Source organism: Nothoprocta perdicaria, unplaced genomic scaffold, assembly GCF_003342845.1.
Source record: "Nothoprocta perdicaria isolate Ctin4 unplaced genomic scaffold, notPer1 scaffold_288, whole genome shotgun sequence".
NCBI classification, from domain to species: Eukaryota; Metazoa; Chordata; class Aves; order Tinamiformes; family Tinamidae; genus Nothoprocta; species Nothoprocta perdicaria.
Window position 1 is genome coordinate 302,084 of NW_020455519.1, and position 17,734 is coordinate 319,817.

The 17,734-nt window shown below is 52.8% G+C and overlaps 1 protein-coding gene across 1 annotated transcript; it reads right to left on the minus strand.

Annotated features, from left to right (window-relative positions):
- Nucleotides 1–40: 40 nt before the first annotated feature.
- RNF169 (ring finger protein 169) lies at nt 41–16,564 on the minus strand. The gene is made up of 6 exons (XM_026041546.1): nt 16,366–16,564; nt 11,662–11,738; nt 6,359–6,505; nt 5,530–5,642; nt 4,617–4,725; nt 41–2,754 (listed from the first exon to the last, which is right to left on the minus strand). The coding sequence occupies exons 1-6, from the start codon at nt 16,562–16,564 to the stop codon at nt 1,612–1,614; spliced, it is 1,788 nt and encodes a 595-aa protein (XP_025897331.1). The 3' UTR covers nt 41–1,611.
- Between the last annotated feature and the right edge of the window lie 1,170 nt (nt 16,565–17,734).

Below are 17,734 nucleotides of genomic sequence, written 5' to 3' on the forward strand. Positions count from 1 at the left end.
CAAAAACAAAATAAACAACCCCCCCTCCAAAACCACCATCCAGTTCAATGAGGTAAAAAGCGCCAGGGTCCTTGCAGTCCCACAAATCTGCCARAAGAGAGAAGAAATTCCTATTTTTGCTTATTTTTAACCGTTTCAGCTGCAGGGAAGGAGGAGATTCCCGCGATTCCGGAGGATCCTGGGTGAATACAGTGCAAGGCAGCAGGAAAGGATGGGGCTGAGGTTTTTCTGGGCTAATTACCCGGGAAAAAAAATCAAGGAAACCATTTCATGGGGAATGGATGGTGAAGAGGAGAGAAAATGCTCTGTGACGGATCAAAGACCTTGGGGATATGGGAAGGATACAGCCTTGGGATATGGGAGTAATTCTCCTCATGAGAGATCCCACAATGGGGATGGGAGATCCAGTGGGATAAATCCCACAATTTGCTCCGTGAAGCACCAGCAATGTCACGGGGGAAGCGGGTGATGAGTCGGATCAAACCACCAGGCCAGCTGGATCTGCTGCTATTTATTATTATATTATTATTATATGTTATTGTCACGCTGAGGAGCATACAGGGATCCGGATTCCCGGTGGCCCATCCCATGCTCCTGGCCATGTCGGCAGGTGACAACGGGACACTTGGCACACCCTGTGCCTGCTCTAGCACCTTCTGCCTTCCAGGGGACAGATTTAGTCTCCTGGCAGCACGAATTCCCGCTTGGAAGTGGCCAACATGGAGCATCTGGATCTGCATCTTCTCATGGACGTGCAGCCACCAGCCGGAGGGCCAGGCGCTTGGCCCAACTCCACCGCAGGCCCCTCGGGAAAGGGTCGGGATGGGTCAAGGACCACGGGATAACTGTGCTGGACAGGCAAGGACAAGTCTCATGTGCATGGGGAGAGCTCTCGGATACCCATCCCTAYGGAAAACCTCCTTCCTCACACCCCCAAGGCAGTGTTTTCCCTGCTGGATTACAAGCGTTGGTGGGAAGAGCATGAAATACGTTGGGTGAGAGATAGAGACCAGGGGACGTTAGGCAGAAAGGTGTCACTGAGCCCAAGAGAACAGCTCCTGGCTGCTCCACACCATCCTTCCCTCCATCATTCACATAAATTTACAAGTTCTCCCAGTGCTTTTCGGTCAAATCCCTGTCTTACAGCTACCACTCTTGGTCATCTGTGTAGAGCAAGCAAGCTACCATCCATACATTCGGATGAGGGATATATTCGGATCCGTGCCCTATAGGAGGATACATCCCATACTTCCATATTCACCCAGGACCTTGGTACCCTGCTGATGCAGCAGCCTGAGCTCGGGGAACCCAAACACCATCCATTATATTTACCTGCCTTGCACTGCATCGTGCTGAGGACTGACACTTCCTTCAGCCTCATGGACCAGAGAGGTCAGAGGACTTTTTTCCCCCCTTTTATTCTATTTTTTATTCCCTTTTTTTCTGTTTTTTTGGTTAACTCTGAAAGGACCCTGGGCTCCTCCCTGAACCGGATGCCATACCACCGAAAAGCAAGACCATCGTGTGGGCGGGAACCATGACAAAAGTCCTCCTCCGAGACCACCTCATCAACCTCAGCGTCCTCTAGAAAGGCCACGTCGCCCAGCAGGGCTACTTCGCCCCCAGGGTGCTCTTGGAGCGCAGCGGGTACCGCTCGCCTCGCGCTCTCCGCCTCTCCACCGTCCTGTTCTCGCTGTYGAAAAGGCGCTGCAGGCGCAGGGCCAGCCTCCGGTCCTCCTCCTCCTGCCGCAGCCTCCGCTGGGCGGCGGTGGTGGGTGCCCCGGCGGCGTCGCCCGCCGCCGGCCGCAGTCTCTTGAGGGGCCCCTTGTGCTCCAGGTGCTTCGTTTTGCAGCGCCGCTTGCGGCCCCGTCTCGGCGCCGGCGGCTGCTCGCCCGCGAGCTTCTCCCCGCCGCCGCCGGAGCTGTTCCGCACCGGGAGCGGCTCGCCGGGAGGCAGGAACTGGAGCTGCTTCTTGCCCGGGGCTCTGACAGGATCCGCGCCGACCAGCCCGCTCCTGCTCGGCATTTTGAGGCAGGATTTGGCCGCGTAGGCGCTGGCTTTTCCCTCGGGGGCTCCCGAGAGGCGCGCGTTTACCTTGGCTCTCGCGGCGGCTTCTGCGGAGTTATCGGCTGTTGTTAAGGCCTGCGGAGCTCTGCTCCTCTCCCCTCCCGTCCCCGGCTTCGTTTCACTCATGGAAGGAAAGAAATCCAGCTCCGGGTGAGGGGCTCCCGTCATGTGCGGCGGGACGGGCTCCTCCGGTTGCTCTTTGACGCAGCTGCTGGGGTTGGTGGCGCCCGGAGCCGCAACATCGTCCGCAGGCTCCGAAGCGGCCGACGTGAGAGTTGCTTTGGAGAGCGTCTTTTTGATCTGCCGCTCCTGGAATATTTGCTCCCATTTCTTRAGGATGCGGGGACTGGCCTCGTAGCTCGTTGGCTTCTGCAGGCTCCGGCTGAGGTTCCTCGGCGTGGACTTGATGATGAGGGGGCTGAGGACGCGGCCGTCGGGGAGCCGCTTGGGAGGGGTGCACGGCGAGCACACGATGGGCTTGAAGTGGTTGAGCTCCTCGGAGATGCTGTCGTTGCTCTCGGGGCTGATGGACCGCTCGGGCTTGTGGAGCGCCGAGGAGGAGGAGGAGGCGGCGGTGAGCGCGAGGCGCTTCTCGGCGCTCAGGTCCGGCGCCGAGAGGCAGCGGTGGTTCTGCGTGCACGACAGGACCCCAAGCAGGGGCGTCGAGGCGCTGGGCACGGCTGCAACCTGAAAGACAAGGCCTGGCGTCTCACAAGGGCTCTCCTTGTGGAGAGATGGACCAGAAGAAGGCGCACAGGAATGCGGCAAACGTGACAGCGCCCAAACAGCTGCAGGTACCGACGGCTTTTAGCCTCCTGGGCACCTCTACCTGGTCTCAGATGGTGACAACTGTCCCACCAGCCCCTGGCAYCTGCTGCTTCTTACACAAGCCACGTTCTCACCCCAAAACTTCAATGCTGAGCACAACTCTTAGGCCCTTGTGGTCATCCCTGCTGTCCGCTCCACCGTGTCCTGCATCTCAAGGGGGTTTGAGGGCAGGAGTCCTTCCTTGGGCCTCTGGGGCAGGGCCAGGGATGACCTTCTGAGGGCAAAAGTTTGAAGGCACCCAAGAAAACGAGGGGCTGAGGCCCACGGTGCGAGTGCAGCTGATGTCACCAACACCAACGTGTGCTCGTCAAGGGAAAGGATTTCCAAAGGATTTTCTGCTACCTACGGGGCCATAGGAGAGAAAGAATACGGACGTAGCCCAGGTGTGACACACTGAGGGCAAAATGTCACGAGAAGAGATGTTTCTGGGACTAAGCTGCTCCAAACACCCTTTTAATGAACCCCGCTGGTGTGACCTTATCTAGCTTGGGGTCAAGCTCAGCAGGGGTTTTACCATTTTCCAAGCAAAATCTCTGAACCAAACTGGGATGGATGGGATCTCCGGAATCGAGCCCTCCCTGGGACACTAAGAGCCAAAAAGGAGTGGTGGCAGCACCAGCAGGTCCAACGTCYTGGCAGGCTGCAAGGAGGGGAAGCTCTTGGGATTGAGCGAGCATCGGCAGCCCCCGGGAAAACACAATGGAAAACGGGAACGCCCCTGGGAGCCCTGGAGGTAAAGGGGAGGTTTTCCAGGCCGAAGGGAGYGGGATTCCCGCTGCATGCAGGAAGGCTCCAGGCGGTGGGGACACGGAGGACAGGAGAAGAGTCCAAGGGTGTCACGGGCAGGCCCTGTCTTGGGAACATGCTGCATCCCCATGGCTCCTACCTTGAGGACACGGCCCCTGCAGGTGACACCCGGCAGCTGGTGGCCCTGGCTAAGCTGAACTCAGTGCCTGGCTCCTGGCGCCGCCAGGATCCCCCGGGCCAGACTGGCACGTTGGAAAGGAGGCAGAAAATGGCCCAGGAGACAGAGATTAGTGACAAAGCGAGAGGCAGAGACTGCACCAAGTTCATTTGGGCCGCCGGGAGGGCTCCCCAAATGCTCTGGGTCGGATTTTCAATGTGAAAAAAAAAAAAAAAAAATCACATAATCACAACTCGGTTGGAAATTCAGACTCGCTGCTCCATCTACTGAACACTGCTCATTCCTTTGGCCAGCTGRACTGGAGCGGGGCAAGTCCAGGCCAGCTCGTTCTGCAGGGGAGAGCTCGGTGAAAGAGCACTGGAAAGTTCAGCAAGACCAGGGCGAGAATGAGTGGGAATTTGGCTGTTTAACCAGTTTTGAAAAGAGCAGGGGAGAAATGGGAGAGGTGAGGGRAAGACAGAGCTTCTCCTGAACCTCCCCCTAAATTACTCTTTAATCAACTGAAGTCTCAGCCTTGAAAAGAACAGGAGTCACAAATGAAAGAGTGGAGAGAGCCCTTCCAATTCCTGGTTATCCCGCAGGGCTACCGAGCAACGCTGCAGGTTGCCCACTTTTCTGCTCCGTAATTTCTAACCTAGCAGGTTTCTATCGTGACCGACAGCCCCCACTGCATGAAAGCAGCACTTCTCACCCCACAATATTTTGCATTTCCAGCTTCCTGGCCCTGYGTAACCTCAGAGGAGGACTCCTCTACACGAACCCCCTTCCCTGCCATGTGCTGCACGTTTTTGGGAACAGGCAGTACCTTTGCCTTGTTGGCTGGGGCCGATCTCTGCCTGCTCTTCGATCTCTCTTGAATGGTGTCGTTGCAGCTCCGGCTCCTTTCCACCTTGGAGGTCAGGTTCCTGGAAAGCAGGTGGGTGACAACAGGAGCTTGCATGAATACATAGGAAGAATAGTTGTCCTGCAGGGCCCAGGGTGCTGCTCTGCTTCGTTTTGGGGTCCCGCTGCTGGGACAAGGTGAAGCAGGTCCCTCCCCACCCCACATTTTGGCCAGAGGGACCTTAACGTCAAGGAGGTTTAAGCAGCAGCTGGGCTTCATAATCTGGACCACTGAACTGCTCCAAGAATTGTCCTCACATCTGTCCTAAGCCCTGGTCACCACTCAAGGGCTCTGCTCCCAACACCCTGACACCCACCTATGGCTTATAGTTAATTTAGGCCAGAGCAAATGCCAATATTATGGAAATCCTGGTGCTCCTCAAGTGCCACCCTGCTCTCTAACCCGTTTACACTGCATCATGCAACTGCTTTAGCTGATAAACTGCTTGGGGCAGGTGCTATCTGCTAGCAGCCGTGCTGGAGAAGAATCCAGCGCTCCGGATTTCACCACTGAAAAATGATTTCACCACAGGGAATGAGGCTCTGGGATRGCTTTGCCATTTAAACATGCACTCAGTGATGCTTCCACCTTGTGGGATGAACACTAAATGCACCAACATCCAGAATTTTGTAATGGRTAGAAGGCAATCAGATAGATGTCCTACAGATTTGTATATGCTGAAATTCCAGCAGAGTTAGGACTTATTTTGSACCAGACCAGTCCTTTTAATTAAATCTAAAACATCTCAGAAATGTTTAGAGAAATAACATCATATTTGCAGCTAGCATGGCCATGAATAAGCTCCAATTCAAGCTCAGCTTCTTACCCTGAAAGGAAAGCGAAGGAGTAGGCGCTGGTCTTGGAGACGAAAGCCGAGCRATGCGCCTGTTTGCCCTGGAACGGTTCCTCGTTCTCGGAATCCGAGAGGCGCTCAGGGAACTGAAGGCACCCAAGGCAGAGTTAGGTGACACGTACAACAACAAGAATCACTTGGGAAATAAAGCTCTTCCTTGCAAAACGAGGCAAGTCTCCTAAAGCCCTTGCAGTGGGTAGGTCTAGAGGACCTAACGTGAGAATAAGTTTTGCCCGTGGGTGAAATGGCCATGAAGTTCTCTTCACAGGAGCTGTGACAACTCAGATGTTGGCCCAAAGGTCAGAAATTAAGGAATTTTCCAGGAAAAATCCAATTTTCCAGGGCGGAGTGACAAGCAGGRATGGTCAGTGTAAGGTGGTGGGCGAAGCTGATGTTCCTGGTTGTTTCCTTATATCCTCTAGGACTCCCTAGTGCCTAAGGGATCCAGCTGCACAGAGGGGAGAGCAACCTCTCTGAAGACCATTTATGTTCTTCAGAAGAACATCATCTCTCAGAAGAACATTTATGGTCACAGCAAACCTCCTTAGGAGATAGTTCTCTTTAGCATGGACCTTCATAACCCATTAGCTCCTCCAAGGGCTACTGGGAAGTCAATCACATAATCCTGGAAAGCTCCCATTGCCAAGGGAAGGAAGCTCCCAGTTTCCAACGGGCAGAAACGGGAGATGTTCAGGTAATCAAGGCCCTGGAAAAGCTAGTTCTTATTCCAGGACTGATCCTTAGCAGAATATCCCTCCACGCCTGGCATGCAGACATAAAAGAGAACCCCAAGCTCACTTACACACTCCTGATTCACCTTCAGCACRAGCGATTCATCTTTTTTCTGCTGTTCTTCCATTTTCCTTTTGCCTCCTTCCGTCTCATCGAGAAGGAGCTTGTGGATCAGCTCCTCGGAAGCTTTCTCCTCCTGCAGTTTCTCTTCTCTCAGCTGGAAGTAACAAGAGACAATGTAAATAATGTCAATGTATGTGAAATGCATTATTTACATCCTATATGTTGTTGCTGATACCTCATTGAATTCTGCTCTCGAGAGCAGAGTCTTTGCTCACTAGCAATAACGTGAAGATCGGGTGGTTTCTCCAAGGCTTTCACATTTGTGCTACATGGATATCTCCGTCTTGAGGCCAACGTTCAACACAAACTTCTCTGCCACATTAATTTCTAAACTTAAGAGATAGAAGCTTCCATCTACTTAGAGATAATTATCCKACCCATGAAAATGTGCAAAAATAGAGTGCATATATGTAAGAGGCCCAAGCAAGCCAAGACATTTCAGCTTTAGTCTTCAGATGAACTCGTGCTCGGTGCACAAAACACGTTGGACGTGTAGATGGCATCACCTGATTGGAAAAGTTTAAGCCATGCCATGTTAAAACCCATGCCACGTGAAAGGCGGTCGCTCTCCCTAGTGATTTTTTCTGTGATTTCCTCTAATTTCCAAGCATTCTTAGACTTTTCCAYGGTGCCTTGTGCTAGCAGCGATTCCGAAGGGTGAAGCTGCGCCGTTCTTTTATCCACACGTGCGTTTTCCACGGTGCTTTTTACAAATCCAAAGGCCGAAGAAATCCCATGGAGAGCATCACCCTGCTCCGCATTCCCGGGATAACAGGGCCACTTCCCTGCTCACTCCTGACCCAACCATTCACCCAGGCGGCTCTTCCTTCTTCCTGAACCTCATGCATCCACGTAAGGCCATAAGTAGTGCATGTATAGCCACATATGTGTATAAATATATATATAATATGTGTATAAATATATATGTGTATGAATATATATATATGTGTGTATAAATATATATATATGTGTACAGATATATATATATATATGTGTATATGCACCCCAGCTCCTCCCTCCTTCCCACACCCGACCTTGGTGACTAAGTTCTCCTGGCCAGYAGCCCTTGATGGACACCTGCAAGTCTCTGTGATTAATCACAGCTAATTAATCAAGCCCTGGGATTTTAGACACTTCCTGCTCGCTCCTCACGTGGCTCCATCGGCGYGGGGATGGTTTGAACCAACCCTCGGATGCTTTAGGAAGCAGCTCCACAGTTTTCCCTTGGATTTGCTCCAGGATCACGGCGCTCTCCCTCGTTTCTCCCAGCACAGCAATGTCCCCAAGACCCATTTTACTTCTAGCCAAGTGACATTTGAAGATACAGCCTTGAATTTCTCCCCTGTTAATAATCTGTTAATAACCTACAACGCGCTGATTAACAGACTATCACCATGACTCAGCCAGGTGGAACAGTTTGCTGCACGTTTAATAGTCATGAACTTCTATGAGGCCTTTGCTAAGTATCTGAAAAGAGATTTCCCCTCAACTTTTATCATGGGGATGTTTTTCATTTTTTATTATCCAAATTATATATTTTATTATCTTTTATCCCTTGCATGTTCCATAGGGAAATCCTCCCTTTTTCTCCAACTTGTAAAGTTGGAGAAAGTTATAAGTTTATATGATAAACTTAGAATTTAGCCAACTGTTGGCTACATTGCCAAATAGAAAGTCCCAAAACATATGTAACCACATACAAGAGTATTAAACACTTTACCCAAATTGGTTGAATGGGTAATTGGGGTGACCTTGGCTGAAAATCAACACAGAAAATGAGGAGGAAAAATAGTATTTAAGGAAAAAATCCTCTCTAACTGAGAAGATGTCCTCTGTTTTGGAGGCATCCTGTATTTACCTTAAGCCAGATTGTTAATACTGRCATCCAAGGCAATCTTTGCATGTGAAACTCGGAGCTGGGTTTCTGTTTGCTCAAGGAGTGCTGAAGTGATCCAAGCCAATATTTCTAACCCTCTATATGARGCCAATATTGCTAAATTTAGCTGACAATTCAGCTTCATGTTGTCCTTACCGTTGTCCTTCACTCCTCCAACTACCCCCCACTACATCTAGGTGCTTTCTGCAACCCCACAACTCATAGAAAACTACGGGAGAAACAGGAACAACCCCCCCARTTACTACTCTTTGTTGTAACTAACAGCCTTCTGCCAGGAATTTAAGTCCAAAATTCGGGTTGCAAGTAAAACCAAGCTCTACTAGCAAGATTTGTACTAATTAAAAAGGAAAATCTTGTTAAGTAACCTTAATGCAATTATCTCCCACCACAGGTAATTGCAAACACAGCAGCCCTGTACTGGGACCTGAGGATTAGAGACTGAAAGGAATAAGCTCAAAACCTCCAATTTGGGAGAAATACCTTATCCTGTCCTAGCAGCACCTGGAAAATAGTGGATTTAGGATCACTGGTCATTATTGGCAGCTCTGTTACCTAGTTTGGGATGTGTTTTTACCTGCCCGTAGCCCTTTCATGGTCTGGACCTTTAGGAAAGACAACGTTCTAGGAGCAACGGCTTTGTTAAGTGGTACCTGCCCTCTGGAAATGGCCAATTTAGGAGCATTGCTAAGGAAAACAGTCTGCAAAATGCCAGGAAACTCACGTTTGCCATCTCCTCACCCCGCACGCCGCCCGGATCTGCTTCCCTGCTCCGGGAGCTGCAAGTCGGCACATGCCCCGAGTAGGAGGTTCCCTGCTGCACAAAGGCAGCAGCGGGGAAAAAAAGGAAGGAAAATAARGGAATTCTCAACTATGTGGAGCCTGTGTGGGCTCCCCAGGACAGCAGGGATGTGGAGCTGCTGGGGAGAGGCCAGCGCAGGGAATGAGGATGAGCAGGGCCTGGAGCATCTGCCYTGGGAGCRAAGGCTGCGAGAGCTGGGGCTGCTCCGCCTGAGGAAGAGGAGGCTGAGGGGGCACCTGGGCAGTGTCCATAGACACCTCAAGGGAGGAGCAAGGAGGACAGGGCGGCCTCTTTGCACTGGTGGCCACTGATGGAACTGGAGGAACCGGCCACAAAYGGGAGCACCAAAAGTTTCCCAGGAACTTCAGGAGAAATCCCTGGTGGTGACAGTGGTCGAGCCCTGGCCCAGGCTGCCCAGGGAGGCTGCGGAGCCTCCTGCTCTGGAGACCTTCCCAACCCACTTGGATGCCACCCTGTGCCACCTGCTCTAGGTGACCCTGTGAGTGTAGGGGGTTGGACTAGATGGTCTCCAAAGGTCCCTTCCAACCTTAAGCATTCTATGATTCTATGAACTTAGGGCTGCCACAAAATATTTAATCTTCTCCTGAGAACCAGCTCATCCATGAGGCAGAGAACATGACATTAGGAGATTCCCCACTTGAACTGAAAGAGCTTTGGCGCCTCATTAAGGTAATACCTTAGTTTTCAGCAGCAAAGGGCTGGGAAGCAGCTCAAAAATGGGAAATTATGAAGCTGCTCCCATCTGGAAGAAGGAAGAAACCATCTGAATGTTCCTCTCCCCTGCTGGCTTCGCTCCGGAGGGAGGTTATCCCCGCTCCGCAGGCGGGGAAGCTGCCATTAAATCCCTTGCCCTGGGATTAAATCCCAGTGCCCTGGGACACAAAGGGAAGCCCAGGTCCTGATGGGCTCAGCCGCCAACTTCTCAGTTCCTGTTTCCTCCTTAGGAGACGCTGCCSAGTTCAACTTTGGGTTTCYCCCRCGCAGGATCCGGAGGYGGCAGGAAATTCCCAGTTTTGCAAYGCGCCGGCACTCGGAATCTCRCTTGCTTCGAGGAAAAACCTCGAGTGCATCTTTCAGAYGCCCCTTCTCAGGGCTCTTGTTGAGCTCTTTTGGGGAGAGGTTTGCAAGAAAAAGCTTGTTTGTGTCACCAGGGAGAGGAGACAGATGTCCCATGTGGTGCAGAGCAAAGAGGGAGGACAGCCCCAGCAGTGCCAAAGGGAATGGGACAAACACATCCCATTCCCAAGCGACACAGCCAGAACGCCAGAAACACCTTAAAACATTTTCCATGTTATACTACTTTGGGGCTACAGGCAGCATCACGAAGGGCTGAGACCTCTGGAAATCATCTCATCCAACTGCCCTACTCAAGCAGGGTCACCTACATGGACCTGCCTTCATGGGCTTCGTTTTGTGCCCATTGCCACTTATCCCATCGCTGGCAGCCAGGGAAAGGAGCCCTTGACACCCTCTCTGAAGACATAATATACATCCCTGTATACATATATATGTATCTGTATATGAAATTGGGCAGGAGATGCAAAGCCCTCTTTGCTGCAATCCCACCACTCTCCAGCTGGGCTTTTCCCAATGTTCACACATCATCTTTAAACAGCCGGTAGTGCCCAGGACTAGTGACAGGGGACAAAGCTTCTGCTCTCAGGAAACGTGGCCCGTGCAGAAGCAATGGGAATTTTATGGAGCATTGGGAAAGGAGATGGCTTAATCCTTGTGGAACATCCCGATTCGCATCGGCCTGGAGGCACTGGGAACAACCTCAGCACTAACATTGTGCCCTGCTGAACTCGGGCAGTTCCTGCTTCTCTGGACACCCAGGAAATTCCAGCCGATGGGATCCATGAGCAACGAGTGTGGCAGGATGTGGGAGAGGGCAGCTTCAGACCTACACAAAACGCTCTCCTTGGAGCCAAAGATCACCTGAAYGTATTCAACTGGGTTTATTTGGATGCACGTTTAAGTTGGTTGAGGAATTGCCCTCTTCTAAGGATAAAATCTATATAATTTCATTTTCCATTGCCTGTGGCAACTGTTTTTGAATGTAAAAATGCCAGAAGTCCCCATACTTTGTACACCTGGGATGCCTGTCTAGTAGGAAAAGGCAGAGAGGTAACGTATGCACTTAAATTGATTAATGAAAGGCCACCGTTGGCCAAAGCTACCCTAAAATGTGGCATTATGAAGAAAAAWGGCAGGGAAGCAGCAGGGTGACACATCACGCTGCAAAACCCGCCTGGATGCCACTCGGTGCCGTGTGTCCCTGCTGGAGCAGGAGGGTAGGACTAGATGATCCCTAGAGGTCCCTTCCAACCGCAACCATTCCCACCAAGGTAGGTTTCCATCTCCTGGAAGGCAGCCTAGGACTCCGGCGCTTTCCGGAGCCGCCTGAATGGCCCGAAGGGAACAAATGACCCTTGTTCCCAAGCAGGGATGACAAAAGTCCTCGATGCTCCTCGCAGGGAGGCCGCTTTTGCTGCGGGAAACCCGAGGGCTGCAACCGCGCGGGCTACGGTACCTTCCTCAGGTGGCTCTCRTACTCTTCCCGCAGCTCCCCCGGTTTGCTCAGCTTGATGGGCGCTCGGAAAATGAAGTCTGGAAGGAGAAGGAGAGAAAGGAAACGTGTTTTAGCGCGTGGCTCTTTCCCCAAAGGTTCAGCTCTCCCGCTGAGTTTTTACATTCCCAAAAATGCTATTGGAAAGCCGTTATCAGGCAGGAACCTCGAGAGCGCCGGGCCAAGCAGGGACATTTTGGAGAGCTCAAAGGGACACAGAAGCATTCGGAGGGTGCAAACATGGCCAGGAAGGGACCCCTCCGGCGCCAGAACGGAGCCAAATGCTCTGCCAAAGCCGAACCGGGCGGTGGGGATCCAAAACCGGCCCCGCTCGCGGCTCCACCCGGCTGCTGCTTTTCTGCTTTTTTTTTTGCTGCTTTTGCATTTTTGAAGCTCTTGGACAACCCCTCCCGCTCGTAACGGAGCTCCCGTTGGAGCGGCCGAGGCCGGAGCTTCCTGGTTTAGGCAGCGAGGAGCGGGAGCGCTGCCAGCTCCGAGGTCTGCAGAGCGCCGGGATTTTCCTCTCCCCTTCGGTTCCTTTAAAGGGGAGGGAAAACCCAATCCCTGGTCACCAACCTGCCCCGTCACCCTCCGGACCACAAGAGTTTTGGGCAAAACGGATGTGGGACTGAGGAACCTTCGGTTTTAAAGGAGGGAAGAAAAAAAAATGGATGCGGGAATGAGGATCCTGCGCGTTTTAAAGGAAAACATCCTGGATGTCCCAGTGCGCGCGCGGCAACGCGGAGCGATCCGGTGGCATTCCTCGCTCGGCCTCTGACCACGACTTCCCTGGATGTTTCCATGTGTTTGTTCACTCGGGTCCTTGAGCAGCTCCAGCTTTTGGTGGGTTTCAGGGCTGATTTCCCACCAGGCAGGTGGCTGCAGCCACCTGCAATTATTTCTGTGGGTTTTGAGGCTTCTCTGAGACCTTCTGGGTGAAAAAGGTGCATTTCTGGGGCAATAAAAGCCCAAGAGCTGACCTGAAGCAGGGAGTAAAGACAAACCTCATCACAGATCTCAGGATGGTTGAGGTTGGAAGGGATCCCTAGGGATCACCCAGCCCAKCYCCTGCTCCAGCAGGGACACCCAGAGCACGAGGCACCCGCTCCAGCCYGGCGCGTTGGGAAGGTCTCCAGAGCAGGAGCCTCCGCAGCCTCCCTGGGCAGCCTCAACCAGGGCTCGGGCACCCTCCCACCAAACAAGTTCTTCCCCACGGCCACATGGAGCTGCCCGGCCTCCAACCTGCACCCACTGCCCCTTGGCCTGCCCCTGGCCACCACCCACAAGAGCTTGGCCCCTTCCTGCCTCCATCCTCCCCTCGGCTGCTTGCACACACTGACCAGGTCCCCTCTCGGCCTCCTCTTCTCCAGCCTCAACAGGCCCCGCTCGCTTGGTCTTTCCTCATAAGAGAGATTCTACCCTCCTCTTCCTCATCTTCCTCGCTCTGTGCTGGCCCCTCTCCAGCAGCTCCACGTGCCCCTTGTCCTGGGGAGCCCAGAGCTGCCCCCAAGGCTCCAGCTTTGGCCTCCCCAGAGCGGAGCAGAGCAGCAGGATCAGGAGTGGAGATGTTTTCAAGTGCAGCATCTTCCTGTAGCAGCTCCCACCTTCAGGAGACGTGGCCCAAGTTGCCCTTCACGGGATGAAGAGGCTCAACCCAACCCCGGAGCCCCTTGGTGGCCCCACTGCAGACACTGTTCAATGACAACACACAACCACGGCCACAGCATCTACCAGCTGGTCCCCATGTTGAGGTTGGGTGTTTTGAGGTCCGCTTTGCTGAAGCAGAAGCCACAGCTCCATAAAGGGAAGCGTTTTGGGCCTTCCTCCACCCTTCCCTCTGCTTCTTCACTTGCTGCCTACGGATACAGGCTGCAAACGGTCGGATCTCACCCAAGTCACAGGCCCAGGCTACTACGGAGGCCACCACGGCCAAAGAGGGCAATGGAAACAGGTGAGAATACTCAAGAAACCGCCTCTTATTTGAAAGGAGAAAACATTTTCTCATTATTTAACCCCATTTTCCTTTGGCCTCGTCACCTCTAAACCCTTGAATGGCTCTTGCAGCTTTAGCCAACACGAGGGTGACACGAGGGATGTCCCAGGAATTCCCTTGTGCTCCCGACCAGTTGATTTTGTCTTGGCTGTTTCTGGACCCTTCAGCGAATCCAACGAGGAGAAATAAGTGGAACCAGGAGAAATAAGTGGAACCAAGAGAAATAAGTGGAACCAGTCACCTTTATCCAATGTCTCTCCGCTCCCTGGTCCATCTTGCAGAGGTTTTTGCCATCCCACAAGTCAAAACTCTACCCTTGGCAGCAGTTAATCCTAGCCCTCTTCCACGGATGCTTTTACACAGCTTTGCAGGTATTTTCCCCCCTTTCTTCCCAGCAGGAATTACCAAAACGTTGAGTTTTTCCCCACTTTGCTTTAAACTGGAAGCAGGCGGTGTTTTTCCTTGCAGATTAGCAGGAGATCTCAGCGCTTCCAACCCATTCCAAGGAGTGCCGGAGCTGTCCGCCCGCAAGCAGCTTTCCAACACGAGCAGCTCCGCTCCTTCTTTTAACAGGAGCTTAAGTTTATTAAGGAATTACATGAAGGATAAGGATTACATGCTGGATACCCAATGCCAGGATTACGTGCAATCCTGGATGCAATGTGGAGCAATTGAGAAGATGGGACACGCAGTTCAGGCAGGTTTTCCCTGCTTCCCTGTCCCTCTGCCCAAGCAACTCGGAAAATAAGATTCTTTGCAGCAATGAAGTGACAAAAGAAGGAAAAAATAACCATTTGGCAAGGGAGAAAAGTTCTTTTGAATGGTTCAAGAGGCCGATCTGGAAAGAAAGGTTTGAAAATGAGGATGTTTTGGCTGCAAATTCCTGACTTCTGCAGAAGTAAAAGCATCAGCAATGACAGAGCTGCCGTGGGCTTAGGCTGTGTTGGTTTAAGTCCACCAGATGCTTGAGCAGGAAGGTTGGACTAGATGATCTCTAGAGGTCCCTTCCAACCTTGAATATCCTGTGATTCTGTGAAACCCCTGGGAAGAAGCCTGGGATAAAGGAAGATGAAAGATGGGAGATGGGAGAGGCCACCTTGGAATGTGAGATGTGGCCGGTGAAACCCACCTTGGAGAACGCAAGGAAGATTTGAGATGTCCATAATCATTTTCCTGGGCTTCCTGGAGCAGAACAGTTCTCTTCAAGGTCATGGAGAAGCACACGGAGGAAAAGTGTGGAAACCAGGAACATGACCTGCCTCCACGACGCAGCATATGCTTTATCCATCCTAAACATGGAAGAAGCTTCTTCTGGATAGACATATATATGGAAATAAATCCAAATAGCTCCAGAACTAGCTGAAAATTTATTTTCCAAGAGTAATAGTCCCATGAAGGAGTGTCCTGGCACGACGGGTTTATCTATGGCTCTGGTGCTCAGTCCTCTCTTCATCAAGAGCTTCAACGATGGAGTAAAATGGGTAATTTGAGTGGATGACTTCAAATGGGACAGGGAAGGAGGAGAGATGCGAGTGCTCCTGGATTCCTGGAAACACCAGGAAAGGCTCAAGGACTGGATTAGACGATGCCAGCAGGGAAAAGAGGAACCCACAGACCAGGAGGACACAGATGTCCCGCTAGGAGTCTGACAATATTAAAAAAGCTGCACTTACAGCTAAGGAGATTTCCCTTYGATATTAGGCCAATGCCACCAAGCATCCACACCCTGAGCCCRCGGTGGCTGTGGAGCCCCTTCAGTGGAGGCTGCAGGAAGTCACACAGATGTCCACCAGGAACAAGTTCTCCTCTGTTTGGCCCTTCGGAAGATCCTTTGCTTTCTTTTCCACGCAGGAATTCATCCATGTTCCTCAAAGACCCGAGTACACCTGGTTTGCCCAGGAATGGGGCCAAGGAAGCCACCAAGAGCATGGACCACGTGTCCGTGCTCGTCCCGGTAGCCGAATCTTCCCGTGCGGGCTCCATGCGGATGCTCTCCCAGCTCCCATCTGCTGCACGGGTTTCTCTTCCGAGTCTTTCCCCATGCAACCRTCTTCATCACGATCCTCTACTTCACAGCAGAGTATTTCAGCCAATACTTTCATTCCAAATCTGGTCCTACCAGCTGTCTCGTTCAGATCGCCTGAAACAGCCCCGTTTTCCCACCACCCGGCATTCCTATTTCAGTCGGATTCTTCAAATCCTCACAAAAAAAAACTCGCTGAAGAGCTTTGCCACCATCTGAAACAACCTGCCACCATCTCGGAGGTCGGAGAGACCTCTGGAGACACGAGGTCCATGTTCAGAGCAGCTCCAGCAGGTTACCCAGGATCACGTCCAGTTGGGTTCTGAGCATCTCCAAAGACGGAGACTCCACAACCTGTGCAGTGCTTGGACATCCCAAGGACGTACACACATTGAAGGCCTCCTTCTCGGTGGCCTCCTCTTCTCCAGCTGGACATTCCCAGCTCTCCCAGCCTCTCCTCAGAGGACAGAGGCTCCTTCTTCATCTCTGCTAGACTYGTTCCAGTAGCTCCATGTCCYTCTTGTGGGGGGACATGATGAGGTCTCAACGCTGCGTTGATGAAGCAGGACACAGGTACCTACACAGCATGATCTAGGGGGGCCTTTCCACGTGATCTAGGGTGTCCTRAGGAGGGGAAGGGAGGAGATGTCACCAGGGTCTTCAAGAAGGTCACGGAGGAGCTGGGGMACTGCAGGCTGGTCGGCCTCATCCCATTCCACGGGAAGGTGATGGAACAAGCGCAGCTGCTCGTTCTCGCCTGGAGGTCCAGCCCTGTCCCACCAAGGGTGGCGACGGCTGCTGTCCGCCCGGGGTCCCGTCACGGGCTGAGGCCGCCCGCTTTCAGCGCACATGTGGCCTGAGCACGGGGTCCCACCATGGGCTGAGGCCACCCGCTCTCGGTGCACGTGTGGCCTGTGCGCGGAGCCGCCACTTACCGCACGGCTACATCCTRACCGTGTGGGCTGAGTCCCGGCAAACTCAGCGCGGCTCTGGAATGTCAGCGGGTGGCTGAGACCCGACAAACTCAGCGCGGGTCCATCTTGATTGTGTGGGGCTGAGCCTCAGCAAACTCAGCRCAGTTCTGGTATGACAGCGAGGGGCTGAGCCCCGGCAAACTCAGCACAGCTCCAGAATGACAACTGAGCCCTGACAAACTCAGCACATCTCCTGAATGAGGACCGAGTCCAGTGAACTCAGCACAGTTCTGGAATGACAGCGACGGGCCGAGACCCGACAAACTCAGCAAACTCAGCGCGGCTCCTGAACGACAGCGAGGGCTTGAGCCCTGACAAACTCAGTGCGGCTCTGGAATGACAGCGAGGGGCTGAGACCTGACAAACTCAGGGCAGGTCTTCAATGACAGCAACAGGCTGAGATCCAGCAAACTCAGGGCGGCTCCGGAATGACAACTGAGCCCTGACAAACTCAGCACAGCTCCTCAATGACAGCAATGGGCTGAGACCYGACAAACTCGGCACGGCTCCATCCTGGCCATGCGGGCTGAGCCCTGGCAAACTCAGCACAGCTCTGGAAYGACAGCAAGGGGCTGAGCCCTGACAAACTCAGCACAGCTCTGGAACGACCACTGAGCCCGATAAACTCGGCACAGTTCTGGAATGATAGTGAGGGGCTGAGACCCAACAAACTCAGTGCGGCTCTGGAATGACAGAGAAAGGCTGAACCCTGACAAACTCAGCACAGCTCTGGCATGACGGCGAGGGGCYGAGCCCCAGCAAACTCAGTGCGGCTTCAGAATGATAGCGAGGGGCAGAGACCGGACAAACTCAGCACAGCTCCTGAACAACAGCAAAGGGCTGAGACCCGACAAACTCTGGGCAGTTCTGGAACAACGGCGATGGGCTGAGACCCGATAAACTCAGGACAGCTCCTGAATGACAACTGAGCCTGGTAAACCCAGCGCAATTCTGGAATGACAGCGAGGGGCTGAGTCCCGACAAACTCATTGTGGCTCCTCAATGACAGCAATGGGCTGAGACCCGACAAACTCAGTGCGGCTCCTG